This window comes from Trichomycterus rosablanca, chromosome 16 (genome assembly GCF_030014385.1).
Source record: "Trichomycterus rosablanca isolate fTriRos1 chromosome 16, fTriRos1.hap1, whole genome shotgun sequence".
NCBI classification, from domain to species: Eukaryota; Metazoa; Chordata; class Actinopteri; order Siluriformes; family Trichomycteridae; genus Trichomycterus; species Trichomycterus rosablanca.
This window is the reverse complement of record NC_086003.1, coordinates 5,630,916-5,652,043: the sequence shown is the minus strand read 5'-3', so window position 1 is coordinate 5,652,043 and position 21,128 is coordinate 5,630,916. Positions and strand designations below refer to the sequence as shown.

At 39.7% G+C, this 21,128-nt stretch overlaps 1 protein-coding gene across 12 annotated transcripts in view; it reads left to right on the top strand.

Annotated features, from left to right (window-relative positions):
• LOC134330959 (transcription factor 4-like) overlaps positions 1-20,912 on the top strand; it is a 171,355-nt gene extending 150,443 nt beyond the window's left edge. For 6 of the 12 annotated variants that reach the window (XM_063012270.1, XM_063012267.1, XM_063012266.1 and 3 more), the window contains 8 exons: positions 124-200; positions 1,238-1,444; positions 10,573-10,705; positions 15,532-15,682; positions 17,528-17,668; positions 18,001-18,230; positions 19,107-19,239; positions 20,747-20,912. In XM_063012270.1, coding sequence (XP_062868340.1) covers positions 124-200; positions 1,238-1,444; positions 10,573-10,705; positions 15,532-15,682; positions 17,528-17,668; positions 18,001-18,230; positions 19,107-19,239; positions 20,747-20,795 — 1,121 coding nt within the window. In that variant the 3' untranslated portion in view covers positions 20,796-20,912. Of the gene's footprint in view, positions 1-123; positions 201-1,237; positions 1,445-10,572; positions 10,706-15,531; positions 15,683-17,527; positions 17,669-17,816; positions 17,872-18,000; positions 18,231-19,106; positions 19,271-20,746 lie in introns of those variants that run through there. The other 6 variants (XM_063012274.1, XM_063012273.1, XM_063012268.1 and 3 more) reach the window with 5 other exon arrangements.
• Positions 20,913-21,128: the final 216 nt, after the last annotated feature.

Sequence of the window (21,128 nt, the reverse complement as noted above, 5' to 3'; positions counted from 1 at the left end):
TCCAGTCTGCTCTGTTATCCTCTGTTTATCCTCTGTTTTCTCTCTTTTTTACTCTTTGTTCCGAACAATTAAACTGTAGTTTTAGATAAAGCAATAATATATTTTTTCTCTTTTTCTTTGTAGCTGCAAGTTCAGCAGTTTGGTCCAGAAATGGTCAAGGAGCTTCATCTCCTAACTACGAGCCTCCACTGCACTCACTGGTAAGACACACTGCAAACAATTCTCAAGTTAAAGCTATTTTTTTTAATAATATTTCGTAAATTTACATTTAAACCATTTTTATTTCAAACCAACTTATTATTTTAATACATTTATATGGACAAAAGTATTGGAAAACCTCTTCTAATTTTTTAACTCATATGTTGAAGCCACAACATTTGCTAACAGGTGTAATAAATTAGTTATATAAAAGAAATTTGCAGCAACAGTTTAGGGAAGGCCCTTTCCTGTTTTAGCATACAAATGCTCTTTGACCGAATGGGCACAGATTCAAAGAGAGGCTGTTGTTATAACTGAAAGGTCACATAGAGGTCCTAATTTGATATAATTTGCTTTTGAATTAGGATGTCCAACAAGCTCATGATCAGATGTCCAAATACTTTTGGTCATATAGTCTATTAATAGTAACATTCTTTAATAGTTGTATTTTTGAAGGGTATACAACATTAGAGCTGTGGTTTTAATAGTGCTTAAACATCCCTGTTAGACCAAGTGCTAGTAAAAAAAAAAATCATCCATGGACAGATGTGGAACATTTTGCAATCAGCTTTCATACTCATGTTAAGGAAGGTACAAAAGAAACCAGCATTTCCTCAAAAAGAGTTGCAGGATGGCCTAAAAGCAACTGGAACAACAGTTATACAGAGAAACCAAAAAGAACTGCAGTTATTTCTGTTACTGCACCGAAACTTCTGTACAAACCAAACACACAGCGGACCAAAATAAAGCAGTGGTAAAACAGGAAAACAAAATGAAATGAAAGTGAAATTATTATTTTTTAATTTAATTTTTAGACATATTTGTGTTCAGGCTTATAAATATGTTTTTATTTTAACTAACAAAAAGTACAAAAAAGTGAGGAAAATGAATTTATGCATTTCAAATATTTAAAAAACAAAAAAACTTTTATTTTCCCCTACTTTGTAAATAATACAAATAATACTCATATATTAAAAAAAAAAGTATATATTAATAAACTGTGAAATGAAACGTTCTCTCTCATTTTGTCTCATTGCAGCAGAATCGTATAGAGGATCGACTGGAGAGACTGGACGACGCGATTAACGTTCTTCAAAGGCACGCGGTTGGCCACGGCGACCTGCACAACCTTATCACGCCATCGCACGCACACTCGCATTCACACTCACACTCGCACACCCACAACGGCGCTCTGGGTTCAAGCTACAGCTCCAGCCTGCTTCCTTCCAACAGACATTCACTCATGGTAAGAGCTCGCTGCCACTGCGTGTGTGTGTGTGTGTGTGTGTGTGTGTGTGTGTGTTTTGTTGGGGTGGGCGATGAAGCTAAAATCCTGTATCAGGGTCTTTGTAGCACTAGTCTGAGAGCACTAGTGAAAATGATTCGGTTTGCTGTTTTAGGCCAATAATATGATCATGATGTGTCATGATGACCTAGTGAGCTGCCTTTTTGCCTACTGCCGCTCTCTAAGTAGAGAGGATTCTAATAAGACATCGAACTCATGAGGCAGATTATTTAGACGCACTACTATAGATTACGCCAATTACGTCACTGCAGTTTTCGCATATTAAGCTAACACAGTTAGCCTCAGGCCATTTAAACCGAACTAATAAGTGGGCGGGGTCTTTAAACCCTGTGCACGGACCCAAGTTAGGAGATTGGTGTGTGTCTCTCCGGCCTCATGTGCGAATCCACTAAGGCACAGGTGAAAAAGAAAGGGTCGAGGGACTGCGCACACGTCAGAGGGGGCGTGGGGCAGGTGAATATACCGTCCTCAGATGCAATCAGGATCCCCAGCAGTGGAAGACCAACTGACTATGCAAAATCAGGAGAAAAAGTATGCAGAAAATGCATGAATAAAAAAGCAGTCTTTTAAATCTGCTTGCTTATGTTATATAAAGTGTGCTTGTTTTTACACGCACACACCTTTACATCAGAGCCAGGGAATGAGAAAGAGGTGGAAGGGTGGATGAAATAGTGGAAAATAGAGAGATGAATGAACAGACCAATATAAAGTGAGAGAGGAGAAGAGAAACCAAGAGCATATAATACATGAAAGAAAAAGATCAAGGCAGATTTTGGTAATGCCTCCCATATTTAAGTTTGTTTTTGATTCCCGAACGGGTCATAAAGCTTTCGGCAACTGGAGAGAACAAAGGACTTCAGAGAGAGGGAGAGGGTGGTTGAGGAGGGCACAGAAGAGCAGAAACACACTTATACACACACACACACACACACACACATTCTTCTACACTACCTTATAAAGAATTGCATAGACCAAACAAACAAACACTCACTATGGCAGGAGGCCTCTCACACTGCGCTTGTTTGTTAGCTTTTCTGGAAAAGGTGTCATCACTGCACGACTTCAGTGGTCAGTGTTCAGTCCTTCTGAACCTCGGCTTGATTGCACAACTCTAGCATTACTCCTTTTTTATGCATTTTACATCCTCCCAATTTATCCATAGGTGTCCAGGTTGCCACTGTTGGCCCCTTGAGCAAGGCCCTTAATCCTCAAATGCTTAGAAAGCATACTGTCACCGTTCTGTAAATCGCTCTGGATTAAAGCGTCTGCTAAAGGCTGAAAATGTAAATGTACGTTTGTTCAGCTGGTTCATTGAGAAATATAGGGAGCAAATACTTTTACACACAGATCCAGTTAGTGGTGGATGACTTTTTTCCTTCAACATTTCAAAACATCTGTATAGAATTTCCAGTGTGTCTCAAATTGTTCACATTTTTTAGTACATTTTTTCCTCTCTCTCTTACTTTCTTCTTACCTTAATTCACACACTTTAGTTTCTCTCACTGTATCTCAATCGTACACGTTCTCTCTAGCTGCCCCACTAATATTTCACTGTTTTACTCTCCTCTCTCTCTCTTTTCATCTCTCCCTTTTCTCCTCATACTGTATTTCCACACCCCACCTCTGTTTGGAGGAACAGCTGGTTCATGTTTCTCTGCATGGTTAGAGACCCTGAGGTCATCCACCAGCAGGTGCTCTCATGATGGAGAGATGAAGAAAGAGGAACGAGGGGTGCACAGAGAAGATTTATATTTTCCTTCCAGTTTAGGGAAGCAAGATATAGCTCGGCCGTAGACGCACACACACATACACTAAGCACATACATGAGCAGGCTTAGAAGGATTAGCACATGTTAAACATTGGAAAATTCTTTCCTTTATTTTTTTAATAACGCCTCTTTTAGACCCATGTATTTATTTACAACACACACCATATACACCACATGCATAATGTATTTATATGTATATTTTTATTTTTTTTTCATTCATTGATTCATTTATTTATCAATTTAAATGTGATTGACAACCAACCTTTGTTTCAAATGATCTGTGTCACAATTGCATGGCATAAATAATATGAGCCTGGTGCCCACGTGGCACAGCAGGATATTCTGGTAGCACATCAGCGTTGGAAATCTGTATTCCCCAAGTTCGAATCTCAGCTCTGCTACCGGTCGGAAGGCGTCTCCTTGCAGGCGAATTGGCCACTAAAGTCTGCTGAGTGGGGAAAAAATCTAACTTATAAGTGGGTGAGGTATTCTGGTTAGTAGCCCGAAAATGCATAAAGATAGAAAAAATAAATACTTAAATAAATAATATCAACCAGCAGTTAGAAATTTAGCCATGATCTATGATTTTAACTATGTCTACAATACATCCAGAATTGATTTTGCTTTTGCCCACTTTATAGATGAACACTAGCTATCCAAAATTAGTTTGAGAGCAATTTAATGCATACATGTACACCGGTTTTAATAACTTGCCTCTTTTTAGAAGGCTCTTTTTAGTATTCACTTTACTGTAGAAGACATCTGCACCTTATTCTGCTCTTTTTAGATGTACAATAAATTATGAACATCCTTATCCCCCTTTTTTGCACTGTTCCAGTTTCACAATTCCCAATTCCAGTGTCACAGTTCACAGTTTTTAAATTTCCTGTGCGCTTTGGCGACCTCTACTGGTTGCAGTACACCAATGCTGTCCGAGAAGGACTGAAAGCGAACACATGCCTTAGACACATATTGTGTCTTTTAAGGGGCCCGGCCAGCCCAGTGGCACTGCCAAGACTTCACCAGCAGCCAGCAGGACCTGCATGTTCGTGCATGCTCTTTTTCTTCCCGTTTTTCTTACTTTCTTATTACCAGAATCACACTCACATTTTTACTTCTGGCCCAGATGATATTGTAGCATTTTATTGTAAAGAGAGAATGCATTGTGATGGATTAAGGTTTACAGGGACTATTCGGATGTGCAGCGCCCTGTGAGAAATTTGCTCTCCTGTGCAGAGTGTTCTTGTACGGCTGTAGCAGGTGCAGCGCGATGTTTCTAATATCCTGTATAGAGTGAATTCCAGCCTCATGCTCAATGTTGCCGAATGCGCTGTATAGCAATAGAAAACGAGAGGGAGTGTGTTATAACACACGACCTCGAGTGTTCTATTGCTTTTATACAACAGTTTTTACAAAATAAAGAAAGAAAATTAATCAAAGAAGCCCTGAATTTCATAATAAATATGCTTTAATATTGACAATACCTTCCGCCAAAAAATAGTTCCACAATGAATATAAAGTTTAACACTACAAAGCAAACATCCCAAGTTGCAAAAACTCATTTCAGGGAGGTAAGAACAACAAGAAGAGAAAAAAAGAAACAAAAAACATCTTGCACACACCAAAGGATATGGGTGAGAACAGAACTTTTAGGAGCTGCTAACTGGGCTATTAAGCTAACTGTCTGGGTGGCTAGGTGGGTAGCACTGTTGGTTCACAGCAAGAAGGTCCTGGGTTTGATTCCCATGTGGAGTGGTCTGGGACCTTACTGTGTGGATTTTGCAGGGTGTTTCCTACCTTTCGTCCAGTAAATTGGACCCGCTGTGACCCTAAATAGGATAACGTTGTGGTAAAACAGACAGTGCCCTGTCCAGTGTATTCCTGTGTTTACCAGTGTACATTAGGAAAATTAATTAAAAGAGTCAGTCCCCTCCTTCTGTTCACCTTTGCCCAGATGTTAGCCTGTGTCTCCCACTTTTTCCTGCTCTCATTGCCCTTGCCGGATCTAGTAGTCATCTTTCCACTGGCTGCATTTCTTTCTGCCTTGAGAGATAAGCACATTAACAGCTGTGAAGCACAGAAATGAGTGTGTGCGTGTGTGTGTGAGTGTGAAAGGGATCTGCAGTGTTTTTATGAAATCATGGGAATGCTATGCACAGAGCCGGGCACAGCTGGAATGTGAAACACACTGAGAGATGGCAGAAAACATACTCCCACCGCCTCCAGCACAGGGGCAGTCAGAAACAAACACACACACACACACACACATATACACACACACACATATACACACACAAGAATTTTGTTAGTCAACCTCTTCTTGGAAGATTGAGAGTTGGAATCCTGATGCCACAGCTGGCCTTGACCAGAAGTCCTTGAGAGCCACTTATTAAATCATTTATTCATTGTCTGTTTACCACCGCTTTATCCTCATCAGGGTCACGGTGGGTCAGGTTCAGTCAGCGAGAGGTAGAAAACAACTCATACAGATCCCTAGTCCATCACGGGGCACACGGGGGACACTGCATGTCTTTGGACTCGTGGGAGGAAACGGGAGCACCTGGGAGAAACCCACGTGAGAATGTTCAAAGTTCACACAGAAAGGAATCGAACCCAGGCCCTTCTTTTCTGTAAAGCGACAGCAATACCCAGTGTGTCACCGTACCGCCCATTGGCCACTCATTTTAGGTTTGCAGGGAATCGAACCCAGGCCCTTTTTTTGCTGTAAGGTGACAGCACTACCCACTACACCACCATGCCACTCCACTTCTACCCAAACAACTCAAAAAATGCAAGAGCTCTCCTATCACACCTACAGAGTGCGTGTGGGTGTGTGTGCGCGCACTGAAAGGTGCTGTCAGTGAGAGGCCTGTTTTCCATCTCTCCCTTCACACACCCAGACGGCGGTGTGTGAAAGTGCTCGCTGGTGTGTGATCATTTCAGCCCACGGAGGCCATGGCTAACTGCTAATTAGCTCAGCTGGGGGGAAGTGAAGGATCGACAGCCTCAAATTCCTATCGCGTACGCATCATTTTCCTGCACGAATCACTAGCGTTTCTAAACTAAACACACGCATCAGCTCAAATCTGAGCATTCAGGAATAACCACTAAAGGAAGGGGGGTGCAGAGACGAGGTTCTGAGGGGGTTTGATGCAATAATAATAATTACTTGACTTGAATTAAAATGGACTAACTGTGTATGTGACAAAAACATAATTTGTTCCTTATTTTTGTTATGGAAACACCAGGTCATCTAATGAGTGACCGGAATACACTTGTGTGTAACTGAACTTGTTTGTGATTGTAACAGGTTATTTATAGGTAACAATAGTTAAGGGGGAAGGGGTGCAGGATTGGATGTTGCAATGCAATCCACTGTAAAGAACTAATTTTACTCATTTATACTAATTTTAACTTAGAAAATAATAATGTAATCTAAAAACTGGACTGACATGATGTGTGTGCATTACAAATGTGAAGTATTATTTTTAAAATAACAAAAGTGCATGATAAACATCTCATTGTTCAACATTAACTCATTTATATTAACACAATTTTAATGCATCAAAATAAAAATTAATTTTAGGCATTTCTGCCTATCATGTATACATACAATCAAACTGGTATATTTCACTTATTTATATTGATTTTGTAGTCTTATTTTTTTAAATAATTAAAATTATTTAATTTTCCAAGTATTTAAATTACCTAAAAACTGGGGCGGCTCAGTGGGTAGCACTGTCGCCTCACAGCAAGAAGGTCCTGGGTTCGATCCCCAGGTGGAGCGGTCCGGGTCCTTTCTGTGTGGAGTTTGCATGTTCTCCCCGTGTCCCCGTGTCATTTATACATCCAATCAAACTGGTACATTTCACGTCTTATTTTTTTAAATATTTTAAATTATTTCATTTTCCAAGTATTTAATGTAATAATGACTTTTTATTTTTTAAGAGTCATGACAAGGCTTTGACAACATTTACATTTCGCTTTGATCCAAAGCAACTTACAATACTCTGACAGTATATTGTCTAAGCAATTATGGGTTAAGGGTCTTGCTCAAAGGCCCAACAGCAGCAACCTGGCAGTGGTGGGGCTTGAACCAGCAACCATTTGATTACTAGTCCAGTACTTAAACCACTAGGCTACAACTGCCCTGACAATGTGTAAGTATGCAGTATAGCCACTACATACATGTAAATAGTATATCTAATACTGTATATCTAACGTTATTTATTTAAATGTGGTGGTTCCATCTAATGTTTTGTAGCTGGTAAATATTAATCATATTGTCAGTCATAACAAAACACTAGCTAAATAAATACAGAATAAGTCCAGTCAGCAATCAGTGAGATCAGCAATACCGCACCTCACATCAGGGTTAAATATGTTTTTATTTTAATGACATGTTTTTATCTTCTTGCAAGTAAGCTGAAGTTTTTTAAAGTATGTATTCCTGATTTTAGGTCAAGTGTGATTGCTTTGTATCTGACATTAAAAAAAATTTAAGAAAAACAGATACAACAGAAATATATATATATATATTGCTTTTTACTTTGGTGATGGCGATGACTTGTAAAAGTACCTTGGATGGAAAAGAAGAGAGTCCAACAGATCATCAACCAAATCAAACTTAAACCTCTCGTTCGAGGCCAAGATAACCAAACTGTAGCTCTTTCATTTTGGTCACATTGTGATAAAAAAAGTTTATTTCAGTTTATTGAAAAAGGCAATTGTGTTTGGAAGAGTTGAAATAAAAAAGTAAGAGGACACCCAACAACGAGACGACTGGTTACAATTAGAGGAACAATGAAAGAGTCATTAAGAAGCCTGAAGACCCCAAAGAGTACGCAGGATGTTCTTGAGAAACATCCATATGGTCACCACGAGTTGGAATTGACTTAATAGCAATAGTAATAATAATAATAAGTAAAAAATTGATAAATTATAATTATAAATTAATAAACAAACTATAAAATGTTTGCACATGTTAATCTATAGTTATTTTTGATTAACCTAAAATACAGAAATGGGTTAAAATGCTTGTGTGGCAGCCAGTGATACTGGAAACATTTGTATTGCATAACATAAGAACATCATTCATTCATTTACTGTCTGTTTTACTACCAATTTATTCTGGTCAGGGTCACAGATGGGTCCAATTTATAGGGCAAAACACAGGCAGGAAACACCTCGGACAGGTCACCAATCTATTACAGGGCAGAAACACACACAGACACACACACAGACACACTTAGGGCAATTTGTAGTAATTACAATTGGCCTGACTGCATGTTTTTGGACTTTTGGCCACCCTGACTTACAAGGGAATGGAACCCGGGCCCTTCTTGCTGTAAGGTGACAGCACTAGCCACTGCACCACCGTGCCACTGTAGGTTAATATTTCTTAATATTGCATAAGTGCATAGAAACGCTAAAGCAAGGTTCTGAATTAGACTCTCTTACTCTCTCTCTCTCTCTCTCTCTCTGTCTCTCTCTCTCACGCATATTTCTCTTTTTTGCTGGGGATGAATAGTGGCACATATGACAGGGGGCTGCAGTGGGAGAGCGCCTCTCTCATCCCATCCTCAATTACTTCACTTTTTAAATATAAAACACTTTATTAAATATGTATGCCAAGTGCTCGACTCTGCAGCCAGAAGAATGCCATTTTCCATTTGGGGCTTTGGGTATGATGAAAGAGCAGAATGGAGGGGTTAAAAAACAAACACCGACTCGGAGAGAGCGAACACGGCTTTAACTCGCGCTCTCTCCATTTTATTCCCTGCAAAGCCGGCGACATTTTCTGATATTTGCATGGAGCCAGTGACATCCCAGAGTTTCACTGTCAAAGGCTTAACAGGAATTACAGCATGAGCGAGCGAGCGAGAGAGAGAGAGAGATGGCAGATCTAGTGCAACAAAAAACAAAAAAGCAAAAGAGGGGGAAAAGAAAAAGAGTGTGTGCCAAATCACAATTCCTGCTGGATCAGATGAAGGTGTCGAGGGAATTAGAAAGCCCACAATTAAGCATATGGGCATTAAGATAATTGTCAGTTGTGTTGGCGGCCATGATGGAGGACAGATGGACGTGAAGCGCTTCTCGGCATCGTGGGACATCACTTTGGATTTTACCTGCCTGAGCAGCTTCCTCTGTGTGTGTTTGTCACCGACGTGGGTGTGTTTGTGCGAGCGCGTCTCCCACAGCACAGCAGCAGGGCGCCCCCTGTAGGACGGGATTAAGTCTTACACTCACACCCTGCACACACTTAACTATGTGTTTTATATTTGTCAGAGGTTGCAGGGGTGTACATATTCTTTCCTCAGGTATAAATACTTATTATTCTTTTTATTAACCAAGTGATCCTGGTCAGGGTTGCAGTGGGTTCAGCACCACCCGGAATCTGCATGTTGTGTACAGGATGCACAGGGCAACACATTTTCATTTACAGTTTTGGCATTTAGCAGACGCTTTCATCCAAAGTGACATACAGTTGTGACAGTATGCAAGGGTCTTGCTTAAGGGCTTGACCCGACAACCTTCTGATTACTATTCCAGTACCTTAACCACTAAGCTACAACTGCTCTTACACCTGCACCTCAAGTCAATTTAGCAGCCAGTCCAAAAGCAGTAAACCAAAGGTTTACATATTTACTATTATTATTTTTATTACCATTTGATCCCGGTCAGGGTTGCAGTGGCTTTGGCACCACCCAGAATGAGCAGAGTAACACATGTACATTTAAGCATTTAGCAGACACTTTTATCCAAAGCGACGTACGGTTGTGACAGTAGACAATCTAAGCAATTGAGGGTTAAGGGTTTTGCTCGATGGTGGGACTTGAGCCAACAACCTTCTGATTACTAGTCCTCTACCTTAACCACTAAGCTACAACTGCTCTAACGCATGCACCTCAAGTCAATTTAACAGCCAATCCAAAAGCAGTGCATCTAAAGAGATTCTTTCCTAGGGTATAAATATTTACTAGTATTATTTTTATTAACCACGTGATCCCGGTCAGGGTTGCAGTGGGCTCGGCACCATCCAGAATGTGCAGAATGTGTACAAGATGTGCATTTTTGCCATTTAGCAGATGCTTTTATCCAAAACGACTTACAGTTGTAACAGTACACAATCTAAGCAATTAAGAGTTAAGGGTCTTTCTCAAGGGCCCAACAGTATCAACCTGCCAGTGGTGGAGCTTGAACTGGGGCTTGTTTGATGGCATGTTAGAGTCTTGCAAAGTATTGTATGTATTAATTAATCTCTCTCTCTCTCTCTCTCTCTCTCTCTCTCTTTCTATAGATCGGGTCTCACCGCGAGGACGGAGTCGGGTTGCGTAGCGCGCACTCCATTGTGCCCAATCAAGTATCCGTTCCTCAACTGCCAGTTCAGTCTGCCACTTCACCAGAGCTCAACCAGCCTGATCCATACCGGGGTGAGAACACACACACACATTCCGGAAACATTCCAGGTTTGTATATACAACTTCTGACGATGTTCATTTGGAGTCCGGTATACAGCACAACTTTAATGATTTATCTATACCAAATTTCTGCTGGTAGACACTTATCTATCATCCAGTGGGTTTTATCATCATGTCTTACATTTACATTTAAATTTATAATTTTGGCATTTAGTAGACGCTTTTTATCCAAAGTGGCTTACAGTACTGTGACAGTGTCTTGTCCAAGCAATTGACGGTTGATGGCCTTGCTCAGGGGCCCAACAGTGGCAACCTGGCAGCAGTGGGGCCTAAACCAGCGACCTTTTGATTACTAGTCCAGTACCTTAACCACTAGGCTACAACTGCCCTGCAACTGCCTTGCATTCCTGCTCTGTGGTCCTTGTTTATATCAGTACTTTCTAAAGCTGAGGACACTTTACTGTTACCTTTAGTTTTACTAAGATTAAGATGCTGCTGTACTACATGGGATGTCAAAAACAGTATCAGTGAAATCGGTTGTATAAAATTAATAATATGAATGAAACCTGTGGCAACAGTTTAAGGAAGAGCCTTTAATGTTTAAGCATGACTGTTCCCTTATGCGCACAGCGAGGTTCATAAAGACATTGTTTGACAAGTGGGTGAACCCCACTTTTAACCCTACTGAACACGTTTGGGATGAATTGAAACATTGCTGATTGCAAGCCGAGCTTGACATCACAAACACTCTTTTGATTGAATGGGCACAAATTCCCACATACTCTGTAAAATCTTGTGGACGGCTTTTCCAGAAGAATGAAGGCTGTTATAGTCGCAAAGTGAGGGAACAATTTTACATAAGTGCCCATAGGTTTTTAATAGGATTTCCAACAAGGTTTCTGAGGTTTCGATCATTCAATCGCAGGAAAAGAAAAGTTGCAGAAATCATTGAATCACTGAGCCTGTCTGACTTTTTCAATCAATGAAAATTTTGAGATCAACAAAAATGTCTTGGCGACTGACGTCTTCTTTGTAGAGCTCTATGTATTCCTTACATTGTTGCCAGAGAATTATGTAGTGAACACAAAAGGAGGACACACATGTCCGCCACATTTACAGTATACATACATGCTACATATTCACACACTCACTCTCTTATAACGTCCTGCCAAATGTTTCCAATCCACCAAATAAACGGCAACATTTTGACCCAGCGTATATTTAAAGAGTTGGAAATCTCTGAAGCATGATTAAACTGATTGATTGTATATGAGCAAAGCAGTGAGCCGTGACATTGAACCGAGTTGGAACAACTTAACAATTTTTTTTTTCTGAAAAAACAAAGAAAGAACGAAAAAAGAAAGAAAGAAGGAAAATGGCAGCTTTTTGGCAAGGCTTCTGGCCACAGCTGCTCAAGCCAAGTGTTTAATGAGGTGTTAACTGCTATAAAATAAAAGTCAGAATGAAAGTAAACGCAGCAGCTAGTCAAAGACGAGAGTGACACAAATATCACACAGTCTTGTTTGGATTAATTTCTCTAATAAGCAGCGTTTCCATCCACCTGTTTTTATCTATATATTGCCTAATGGAAGTAAGGAGGGGGGGGGCTGTTATAAAGGGTAATGAGAACAGGTTATTGGAATTAATACAATAGTAAGTGTGTGTTACAGTCTCCCTGTGGTTGTGTATAATTGGCTTTATAATAGTGTATAATAGAATTTTTTCCTTTAAATAAATAGAGCTAAATATTTTAAGGCACGTATGAGATCGGTAGCAGCAATTCCACATATTTAAATAAAGGTCATATTTAGGGCATTCACAGTAGGAGTAAGGTTTGATTGTTTATTTGGATTTTAATGTCATGTTTTACACTCTTTGGTTACATTCATGACAGAAACGGTAGTTAGATTCATCAATTTACTTTCATGTCTTTGGACTGTGGGAGGAAACCAATGCAGACACAGGGAGAACATGCAAACTCCACACAGAAAGGACCCAGACCACCCCGCCTCGGGATCAAACCCAGGACCTTCTTGCTGTGAGGCGACAGTGCTACCCACTTAGCCACTGTGCCGCCCCAGTAGGAGTAAGGGAACTATTACAGTGTTGATCCGACATCAGGTTCAGTCAGGACATGGGTTCTTTAAATTAGCTATAGAAAAATTTTATTTGTTGTATAACAGGGTGACCATACGTCCAATTTTTCCCGGACACGTCCTCCTTTTTTGGACCTAAAAATGCGTCCAACTAGGATTTCTAAATGACCAAAAATGTCAGGGATTCGGCTTTTGTAGTCTGCACACGCTATTCTATTGTACAAAATGTAATGTAATGTAGTTTGCGGAGCTCGAGTCGCACAGTGGTCTTTTACAATAATTCGAATCTCAGTGATGCTATCGGCTGGCCGGGCATCTACACGGACATGTTTGGCCATGTGTACACCGATCAGGCGTAACAGTATGACCACCTTCCTAATATTGTGTTGGTCCCCCTTTTGCTGCCAAAACAGCCCTGCAACTGTGATGCTCTGTGTATTCTGACACCTTTCTATCAGAACCAGCATTAACTTCTTCAGCAGTTTGATCGGACCTCACGGGCCAGCCTTTGCTCCCCACGTGCATCAATGAGCCTTGGCCGCCCATGACCCTGTCGCCGGTTTATCACCGTTCCTTCCTTGGACCACTTTTGATAGATACTGACCACTGCAGTCCGGGAAGACCCCACAAGAGCTGCAGTTTTGGAGATGCTCTGACCCAGTCGTCTAGCCATCACAATTTGGCCCCTGTTAAACTCGTTTAAATCGTCACGCTCGCCCATTTTTCCTGCTTCTAACACAACAACTTTGAGGATAAAATGTTCACTTGCTGTCTAATATATCCCACCCACTAACAGGTGCCGTGATGAAGAGATAAAAAGTGTTATTCACTTCACCTGTCAGTGGTCATAATGTTATGCCTGGTTGGTGTATGTGCGTATGGATTGGCTCATCGTCCATGGTGTTGTCCGCCTTGCATCCAGTGTTACCTGGCAGAACTGGGCCCATCAGGACCCAAACCAGAATAAAGCGGTTGATGAAAATGAGATTAAAAAAACTGAAATTAAAGATATTATGGTGCAAATGATATACAAAATTCATACATCATATATTAAATTCATATTTTGACTACATGTATGAGGAAAAACGGCTCATCTGTGTGTATGGCATGTCTGTTCGCATTTACTCTGAAGCTGAGCAAATTGGCTGAGCACACACAGAGCGGTGATATGAGGTTTTGGAGCACGTCAATGTACTTACGTATCTCTTTGCTAAGCTCCAGAAAAATACAGGATTAAGTTGTTTACAGTGTCCTCTCTCTGTATGCTAAACGTCTACACTGCCATCTGTGTCTTACAGTCCATCCTCCCTCCTCTCAGCGCCAGAGAGGAATTTACCCCCCCAGATTTGATGCCTTTTTTAGTTCCTAGTGATGTCATTAGTTCCAAGTCAGGTCATTTCCTAGCGGCAAAGAGAATCATGGGATGAGAATAAAGGCCTGGTTGATAGTTGCAAGCCTTAACCAGATCAAACCGCCCAGGCATGACCCGGAGAACAGAAATCAATTATAGCTCTTTATGGATAGAGACAGAGACTCAGACTTTTCACTCATTCCCCAATCACTCGTTTGTTCTTTACAGCTGCCTTTCCTGTTCCTATCAGCTCACTGCAGCTGGTTGAAACTAAACTAGCCCACCTACTCCTTTCTTGTGCCCTTATTTCGTCTCTCTGTTTGTCCTTTAGTCACTTTCCCAACCCCTTTCATACCCTCATTGTCTCACTTGACTCAATTGTGTCTAACCTAATTAACATAACTATATCATGTACAGTATGATCAAAGCATGGAAATAAAATAGCTCCATATGTGCACAATCCTGGTCCAGGCCACAGCGGGTTTTGAGCCTATCCTCGGAATACTGGTTGTAGGACGTGTAAAGCCTGACAATTTGATAGAGTAGAATCGAAACTGACAATAATAATTGAAAGGAACAGGGAATGCGCTAGATCCATGTCTTTATAGACCTTGCTTTGTTTTCAAAGCCAACTTATGCTGAAAGAGAACTGGTAATTCCCCAAACTGTTGCCACAATTTTAAAAGCATGTCATTTACCTCAGTGGTCCCCAACCACCGGGCCGCGGACTGCACAGAAAGAATAAATAATTAGAGATCGCTGCAAAAAGCAATGAAATTTCCAAAACACTTTGGGTGTTATTGTCTCCTATCACCCCTAGGTGGGAGCAGCATCTCGTTGCAGTAAAAAAAGCTCAAAACTCATCATTAGTGAGTAGTGTAGTTATTCTATTTGAAATCCTCCCACCCCCACCGGTCCGTGAAATTATATCTTATATGAAATCGGTCCGTGGTGCAAAAAAGGTTAGGGACTGCTGATTTACCTTATATCACTTGATATACAAATGTAGGCAATGTATAAGTGTCTACATACTTTTGGCCATATAGTGTAGGCTATATTGATTCAGTTGGATGTACTCAGCAAAGAATACTGCATCATGGTTTTAAAAAAATGTAAAAAATGCAGCACTAGGTACAAAAATATTAAAATCTGGATCTTATTGATTACCAACCCTTGAAGAAATTCAGCTGTACTTGTATTTAGGGGACCTATCATTGCACCCATTCAGTGTAAAAGCTGTACCATATGAAATATGCAGACGAATGATCTACTGTGGTGACCCCTAACGGAAGCAGCTACAAGGAATCATTCATCATTCCATACATTATTTATACTGTCCAGTCTTTTCACTGTGACTGTATTTCTGATGACTATTTTTTTCCACTCGGCAGCACTCTCCGGCGGCCTGCAAGGACAGAGCACCTCTTCAGTGAGCTCAGACATCAAGTCGGAGGATGAAGGAGACGAGAACTTGCAAGAGGCCAAACTGCTGGATGGGAAAAAGGAGGACATGGACAGCAAGGAGCTAAAAGCTTTAGAGAGGTAAGATCCATGTGAAATCGTTATAGCTCAGCGCTCGCTTCATTTAATTCCTTCACCGGATTTTGATGAAGTGACCCGTGTGCTGTGAGACCACTAAATGCGGAGAGAGAGAAAAACCTTCAGATGTTAGTTTCTCAATTAATTACATCATCAGTGAAAGAGAAGTCAAAATGTATTTCTATGTGTATGTATTAGCATTTGTAAAGATTATAATTGTCAGACAAGAGTCAGGTTCCTTTTATGACCAATAAAACTGAACACAAAATACCATAGCGACCTTTTTACCATAACTTACCCAAATACAAACAATAAAATAAAAACAATCAATGATAATGATTAAAAATAATTAATAAACATGCAAAAAAGCGTCTCAGAATTCAAGACCTCAAAACCCAGGGGCGCATGATCAGAAGCCCAGAGTGCCCATTTACAAACGCATTTATGAAACTATAAAGCATGATCATGCATAAAACTAGCAACAAGCTATTTAAATGTAGAGAGGGGTGTTGGTTCCAAGTTGCAGCAGGCCATTGAGACCAGCCAGGAGCTAGATAATCATCAGTCTCAGTGTAGGATTCAGTTACATCAGGGCTTTTTAAACCCTGGGGGTCGACAGACACAAAAAATTGGTCGCCAAGAAAAATAATAATAATTAAATAAACTTGTACGCGAACACCCCCTTGTGGAGGCTTTATGTTACATCTTGTAAATCACAGTTGGACCAGATTATGCATTGTTTGTGTTGCCTGGGTCAAGGAAAAACCATTGACAAAATGTGGGTTGGATTTACGTTTACAGCATTTAGCAGACGTTATGATCCAAAGCGACTTATTATTAACCTAGTACAATGCAACGAATTGTGGGTTAAGGACCTTCCTCATGGGCACTCATGGCCCCAAAAGTGGCAACTTTGTGGTGGTGGGCTGCAACCAGTGACCTTCTGATCACTTGTCCAGTACCTTAACCACTAAACTACCACCGCTGGATTCACATGCCATTCACAAGACCCGAAGATCGGAGTGGATAGGGAGGAGGAGAAGGAGGAGAAGGAACACACACCAAAAAAATAAATACATGGGGATCAAAAGTACACAAAATATACAAGTCCAGCTTCAGACAAAAATTGAATTAATAGAAAAAAAGGAAATAAAAACAAACAGTGGTGAATTGTAAATCAGTATTTAACAACTTTTTATTTTTTTCATCATATTTCTCAAACACGACTTATGTGTCAGTTTAAAAGAAAATAAGAAAAATATCAGAATGTACTTTAATTCCTTACTAGGATGCTTCAAACTGTTATTTTAATCATTGATTATAAATCAGGTCTTGTGGACAATAAGCCAGTTTTTCCTAAAAACAGGAAAATAAAATATGTGCCCCCACACACATTCTCTTTCTCTCTCTGTGTTATCACAGTTTGTCCCGGTGTTGGGCCGGGTTTTAGCTGTCTCTCACACAGCAGAGTAGGACAGTCAAATTCCCAAAAAACATTCCCAAACACTTCCAGGATAAACTCTACATTTTCAACCAAAATGAGTTTATAGATTTTCACCTGGAATTTATTTACCAACAGTGAATTTGACAGAGTTTGAGAAACTGTGACAGTTGTTCTAAATGTTCTATCTATTTTGATGTATTATTATTTGTGGTCAAACTGTTGTTTAATGTTGTTTTATTTGATTTAATTTATTAGTATCAATATTAGTGTGGCTTTAAATGCATAATAATAATCCAGTAATAGTAAAAGTGAAAGTAAAACAAAAAAACAAAGGCAAGTGAATCATCCAGGGTGCTTGCCAGGTCCCATTATTTTATTTTATACCACTGTTTCATCCTGGTTAGGGTCACTGGGAGTCTGGTTTTCCTGAAATCACTGGCATCAGTCACCCCAGACCCACCCACCCAATCCAGCCAGTCATGTCTGCATGTAGATGGTGAAGCAGCCTATAGGACCGATGGGGATTCAAACCATGGATCCCAAAGGTAGTTGGTTACTGTAATTTACTGCTCCACCACACAATCCCCATCCATGTTTTTTTTTCTTTAATGTCTTTTTGTTCATTAATAAGAAATCAGTGGTGAGCTTTATATTAGCAGCCTACTAAATACCTTTCTGTTTAACAATTCCAAGCAGAGAGCTGATCGCCACAACTCTGCACCCCTGAAAAAATCTTCTCATTGCTTCCTTATTAAACATATATTAATTAAATATTCAATTCTATTAATTATTAAAAATTTACATTATTTTTGCAGTACACCCAGATCACTGTACTACAGTATTTCCTAACTATTTTACATAACACATACACTTGCAGCAACAACGATGATGAGGACCTGACTCCAGAGCAGAAGATCGAGCGCGAGCGCGAGAGGAGGATGGCGAACAATGCGCGAGAGCGTCTGCGCGTGCGAGACATAAACGAGGCGTTTAAGGAGCTTGGGCGTATGGTACAGCTGCACCTGAAGAGTGATAAACCACAGACCAAACTTCTCATCCTGCATCAAGCCGTCGCCGTCATCCTCAGCCTTGAGCAGCAAGTCAGAGGTAAACATTTAGACCTGATCACTTTGGTTTAGCCAGTGAAATGCGCTGAACATTTGTGTGGCCAGATTGAGGGTCAGCTACTGAAAGGGTTAGGAATACAGACGCAGCAGAGGGTGTTCCAGAACTGGGGGGGAACAAAACTGTGTGAGTATCCTGATAAACAAATTACCCAAATTGTGTTCAGAGGATCTGGATTTATTTTGTTCACATACTGCCTTGTTACAAAACATGGCATGATATGTCATGATTACGGCCCAACTAAATTCAGGGTAAAATGTGCTTAATTTCACGGACCTGGTATTTCAGAAAAGTGCCACATTTCACGCCAGTCATTCAATTACACTCATAAATTGAATGATAGAATAAATGGAAGCTACAATACACAGCATAGCCTACCTTAATAGATGCGTGTAAACCTAGAACATCCAGCGACAGTGCAAGGCTCCGTCTCAAATACGAAAATTCTCATCTGCGCCTACAGAACTGGTTGGAAGATTTTCAAACTCAGTTACCCCGGTAGTCATTTTTGTTTCTTTAGACTTTGACATTTTGGACATTTTGACTAACCGATTTCTAACTGAATTGCCGTAGGATTGCCAGGACCGTCTCATAGTGCAAATCAATGAGTAAACGTGAGGCACTTGAACGCTACGCGAATGAAAAATGTTATAACGCTAAGCACAAACGTTCAATTTTAAATTTTACAACAAATTGCATATCTTTAGGCTTTTGTGTTAATCTTGTAGTTTTACCTCTGGCCACTAGATGTCTTCTCAGCACAAAATTCAAAGAGGAGACGCACATGTGTACCCAGAGTTTATTATAACCATCGTTATAACTGTTGTGTAATCATTCGTTTGTGTCTGTTTCCCTCAGAGAGGAACCTGAATCCAAAAGCTGCCTGTCTGAAGAGAAGAGAAGAGGAGAAAGGGTCTTCGGATGCCCCGTCTCTGTCGATGAGTGGAGCACACCACAGCATGGGCGACGCCTCCAATCCAATGGGACAAATGTAAAAAGCCACCCTCCTCCTCCCTACAATGGTTAGATTTCACCCTATCTGCTGTTGCGCTGTTGCTCACATGTACCGACTAACCTGAAAAAAAACCCAACGTACTCGTTTCCACAAACTAAAATGTTTGGATTAACAAAAGATAATTGTTTTTCCACTAACTTTGACACTTATTTGGCTCGTTCCTACTAAGAAATCCACATTAGACCAGATTTATGATTTAACAAAAGAGCTAGAAAATTAGCGTAGTGTTTCACTCAACTGGTTATAAGTACATTGTAAATAGCAATAAAAACAAAACAATAGAGTTTAATTTAATCCTTAACCTCATTTAACACTCGCTACATTTTAAAAACAGATTGGCCGTGTGTTTGCAATGTGGTTATTCCAAAAGTTTTCCTGTTCCTGAATGTTAATTATTATTAGTATTACAAATAACACACATATGTGAGGAATTGATAATAAATATGAGCGGGCTGAATTATTATTATTATTATTATTATTCATTATTTCTCTAAGTGTATCCATCCAATTTTTTGCTGGCTGTCCTCTTCCTTCTTTACCTTGCTTGGAAGAGGCTTTAGCCCAGAAGTACAAACCCTGTTGCAAAAACATATGCTGTCTCACACAAACCACATTTACTCAGCCCACGTAGTTCCCTGAAATGATGGTGGTGTAGTTTTACAAGGTCAGACCCTTGTCAGTTTTACAAGGTCTCACAACAAGATTTGGCATTTAGGGAAGGTCACTAAAAAGTTGACTATAAACTATGCTAAAAAAGCAAGCACAGACACAACTGTGACCTTCTGAAGGCCCGTCCTACAGCACACACAAAATATCTTAAACATCTATGTCTTACATGTCTTTCATTGGTCAGTGTATAACTGATAACCTATAAGCTCATAGTATCCCATCAAAATATAAAGCACATTCAATTTCATATCAGTTGTAAACAGTGTAACATGTTAAACATGGTAATTATGTAGAACAGTAAGATTATCATAAACAAATGAACAGAACTGTTAGCTCAGCTTACAGAATGTAGAATGTACTTGTGAATTGTAGTTCATTACAAGTGCTAATTTAAACACACTAATTAACACATGATGCAAAACATCCACATCATTTTTGTAAAGGAAACAAAAACCTGGGCAAAAACAACGTTACATATAAATGAACACAAAGCTGGCACATTAATACTGAGGGAAGTATTTTTGAGTTTTGTTTCATCTCCTAAACCAATGTGAGTGACAGACAGGCAATTCCACTGCTCTACCAGCAGATAGCACCAGACCAATAAAGTACACGTCTGTATAACAGTGTAAATGAATATGTGACTGAATTATCTTAAATTAAAAATTTAAATCCAATATAGGATGCTAAAAAAAGAAAGCAACAGATTTCATTTAAGAAAAAATCCTTTCTGTTTTTTTTTTTTGTTTTTTTTTTGTAGAAGAGACTCGATAATTTAAATAATCCAGTTTTATTCTTATTTTTCTCCTCTCAGGTCAAAGCTGCCAGACTTTATGAAAATGATGACTGACCACTTCCTTTGACGACATCATTTCCTCTCCTGAAAGTCTGTTACAAAAATCAGATCCGGTCAGATCAATCAATCAATCAATCAGATGACCAAATTTCTCAATTTCGTTTTGGTCATTCTTCTTCATATCAGTCTTGTTCTTTATTTTTGTAAGCATTATATCCTTACAAGTGCATTGGCTGAAAAATAATGAAATTCCTCTTTTTTTTTGTTTAACATTCCTTTCAAAATTATTTGTTTTCTGTTTGTTTTTTTTATTTCTTTTTTTTTCTGAGTATGTGCAAAGGGTTGGGGAATTTTTCAAACATATCATGATCTAAAATGTTCGAAGGAGCTGTTACAAAAG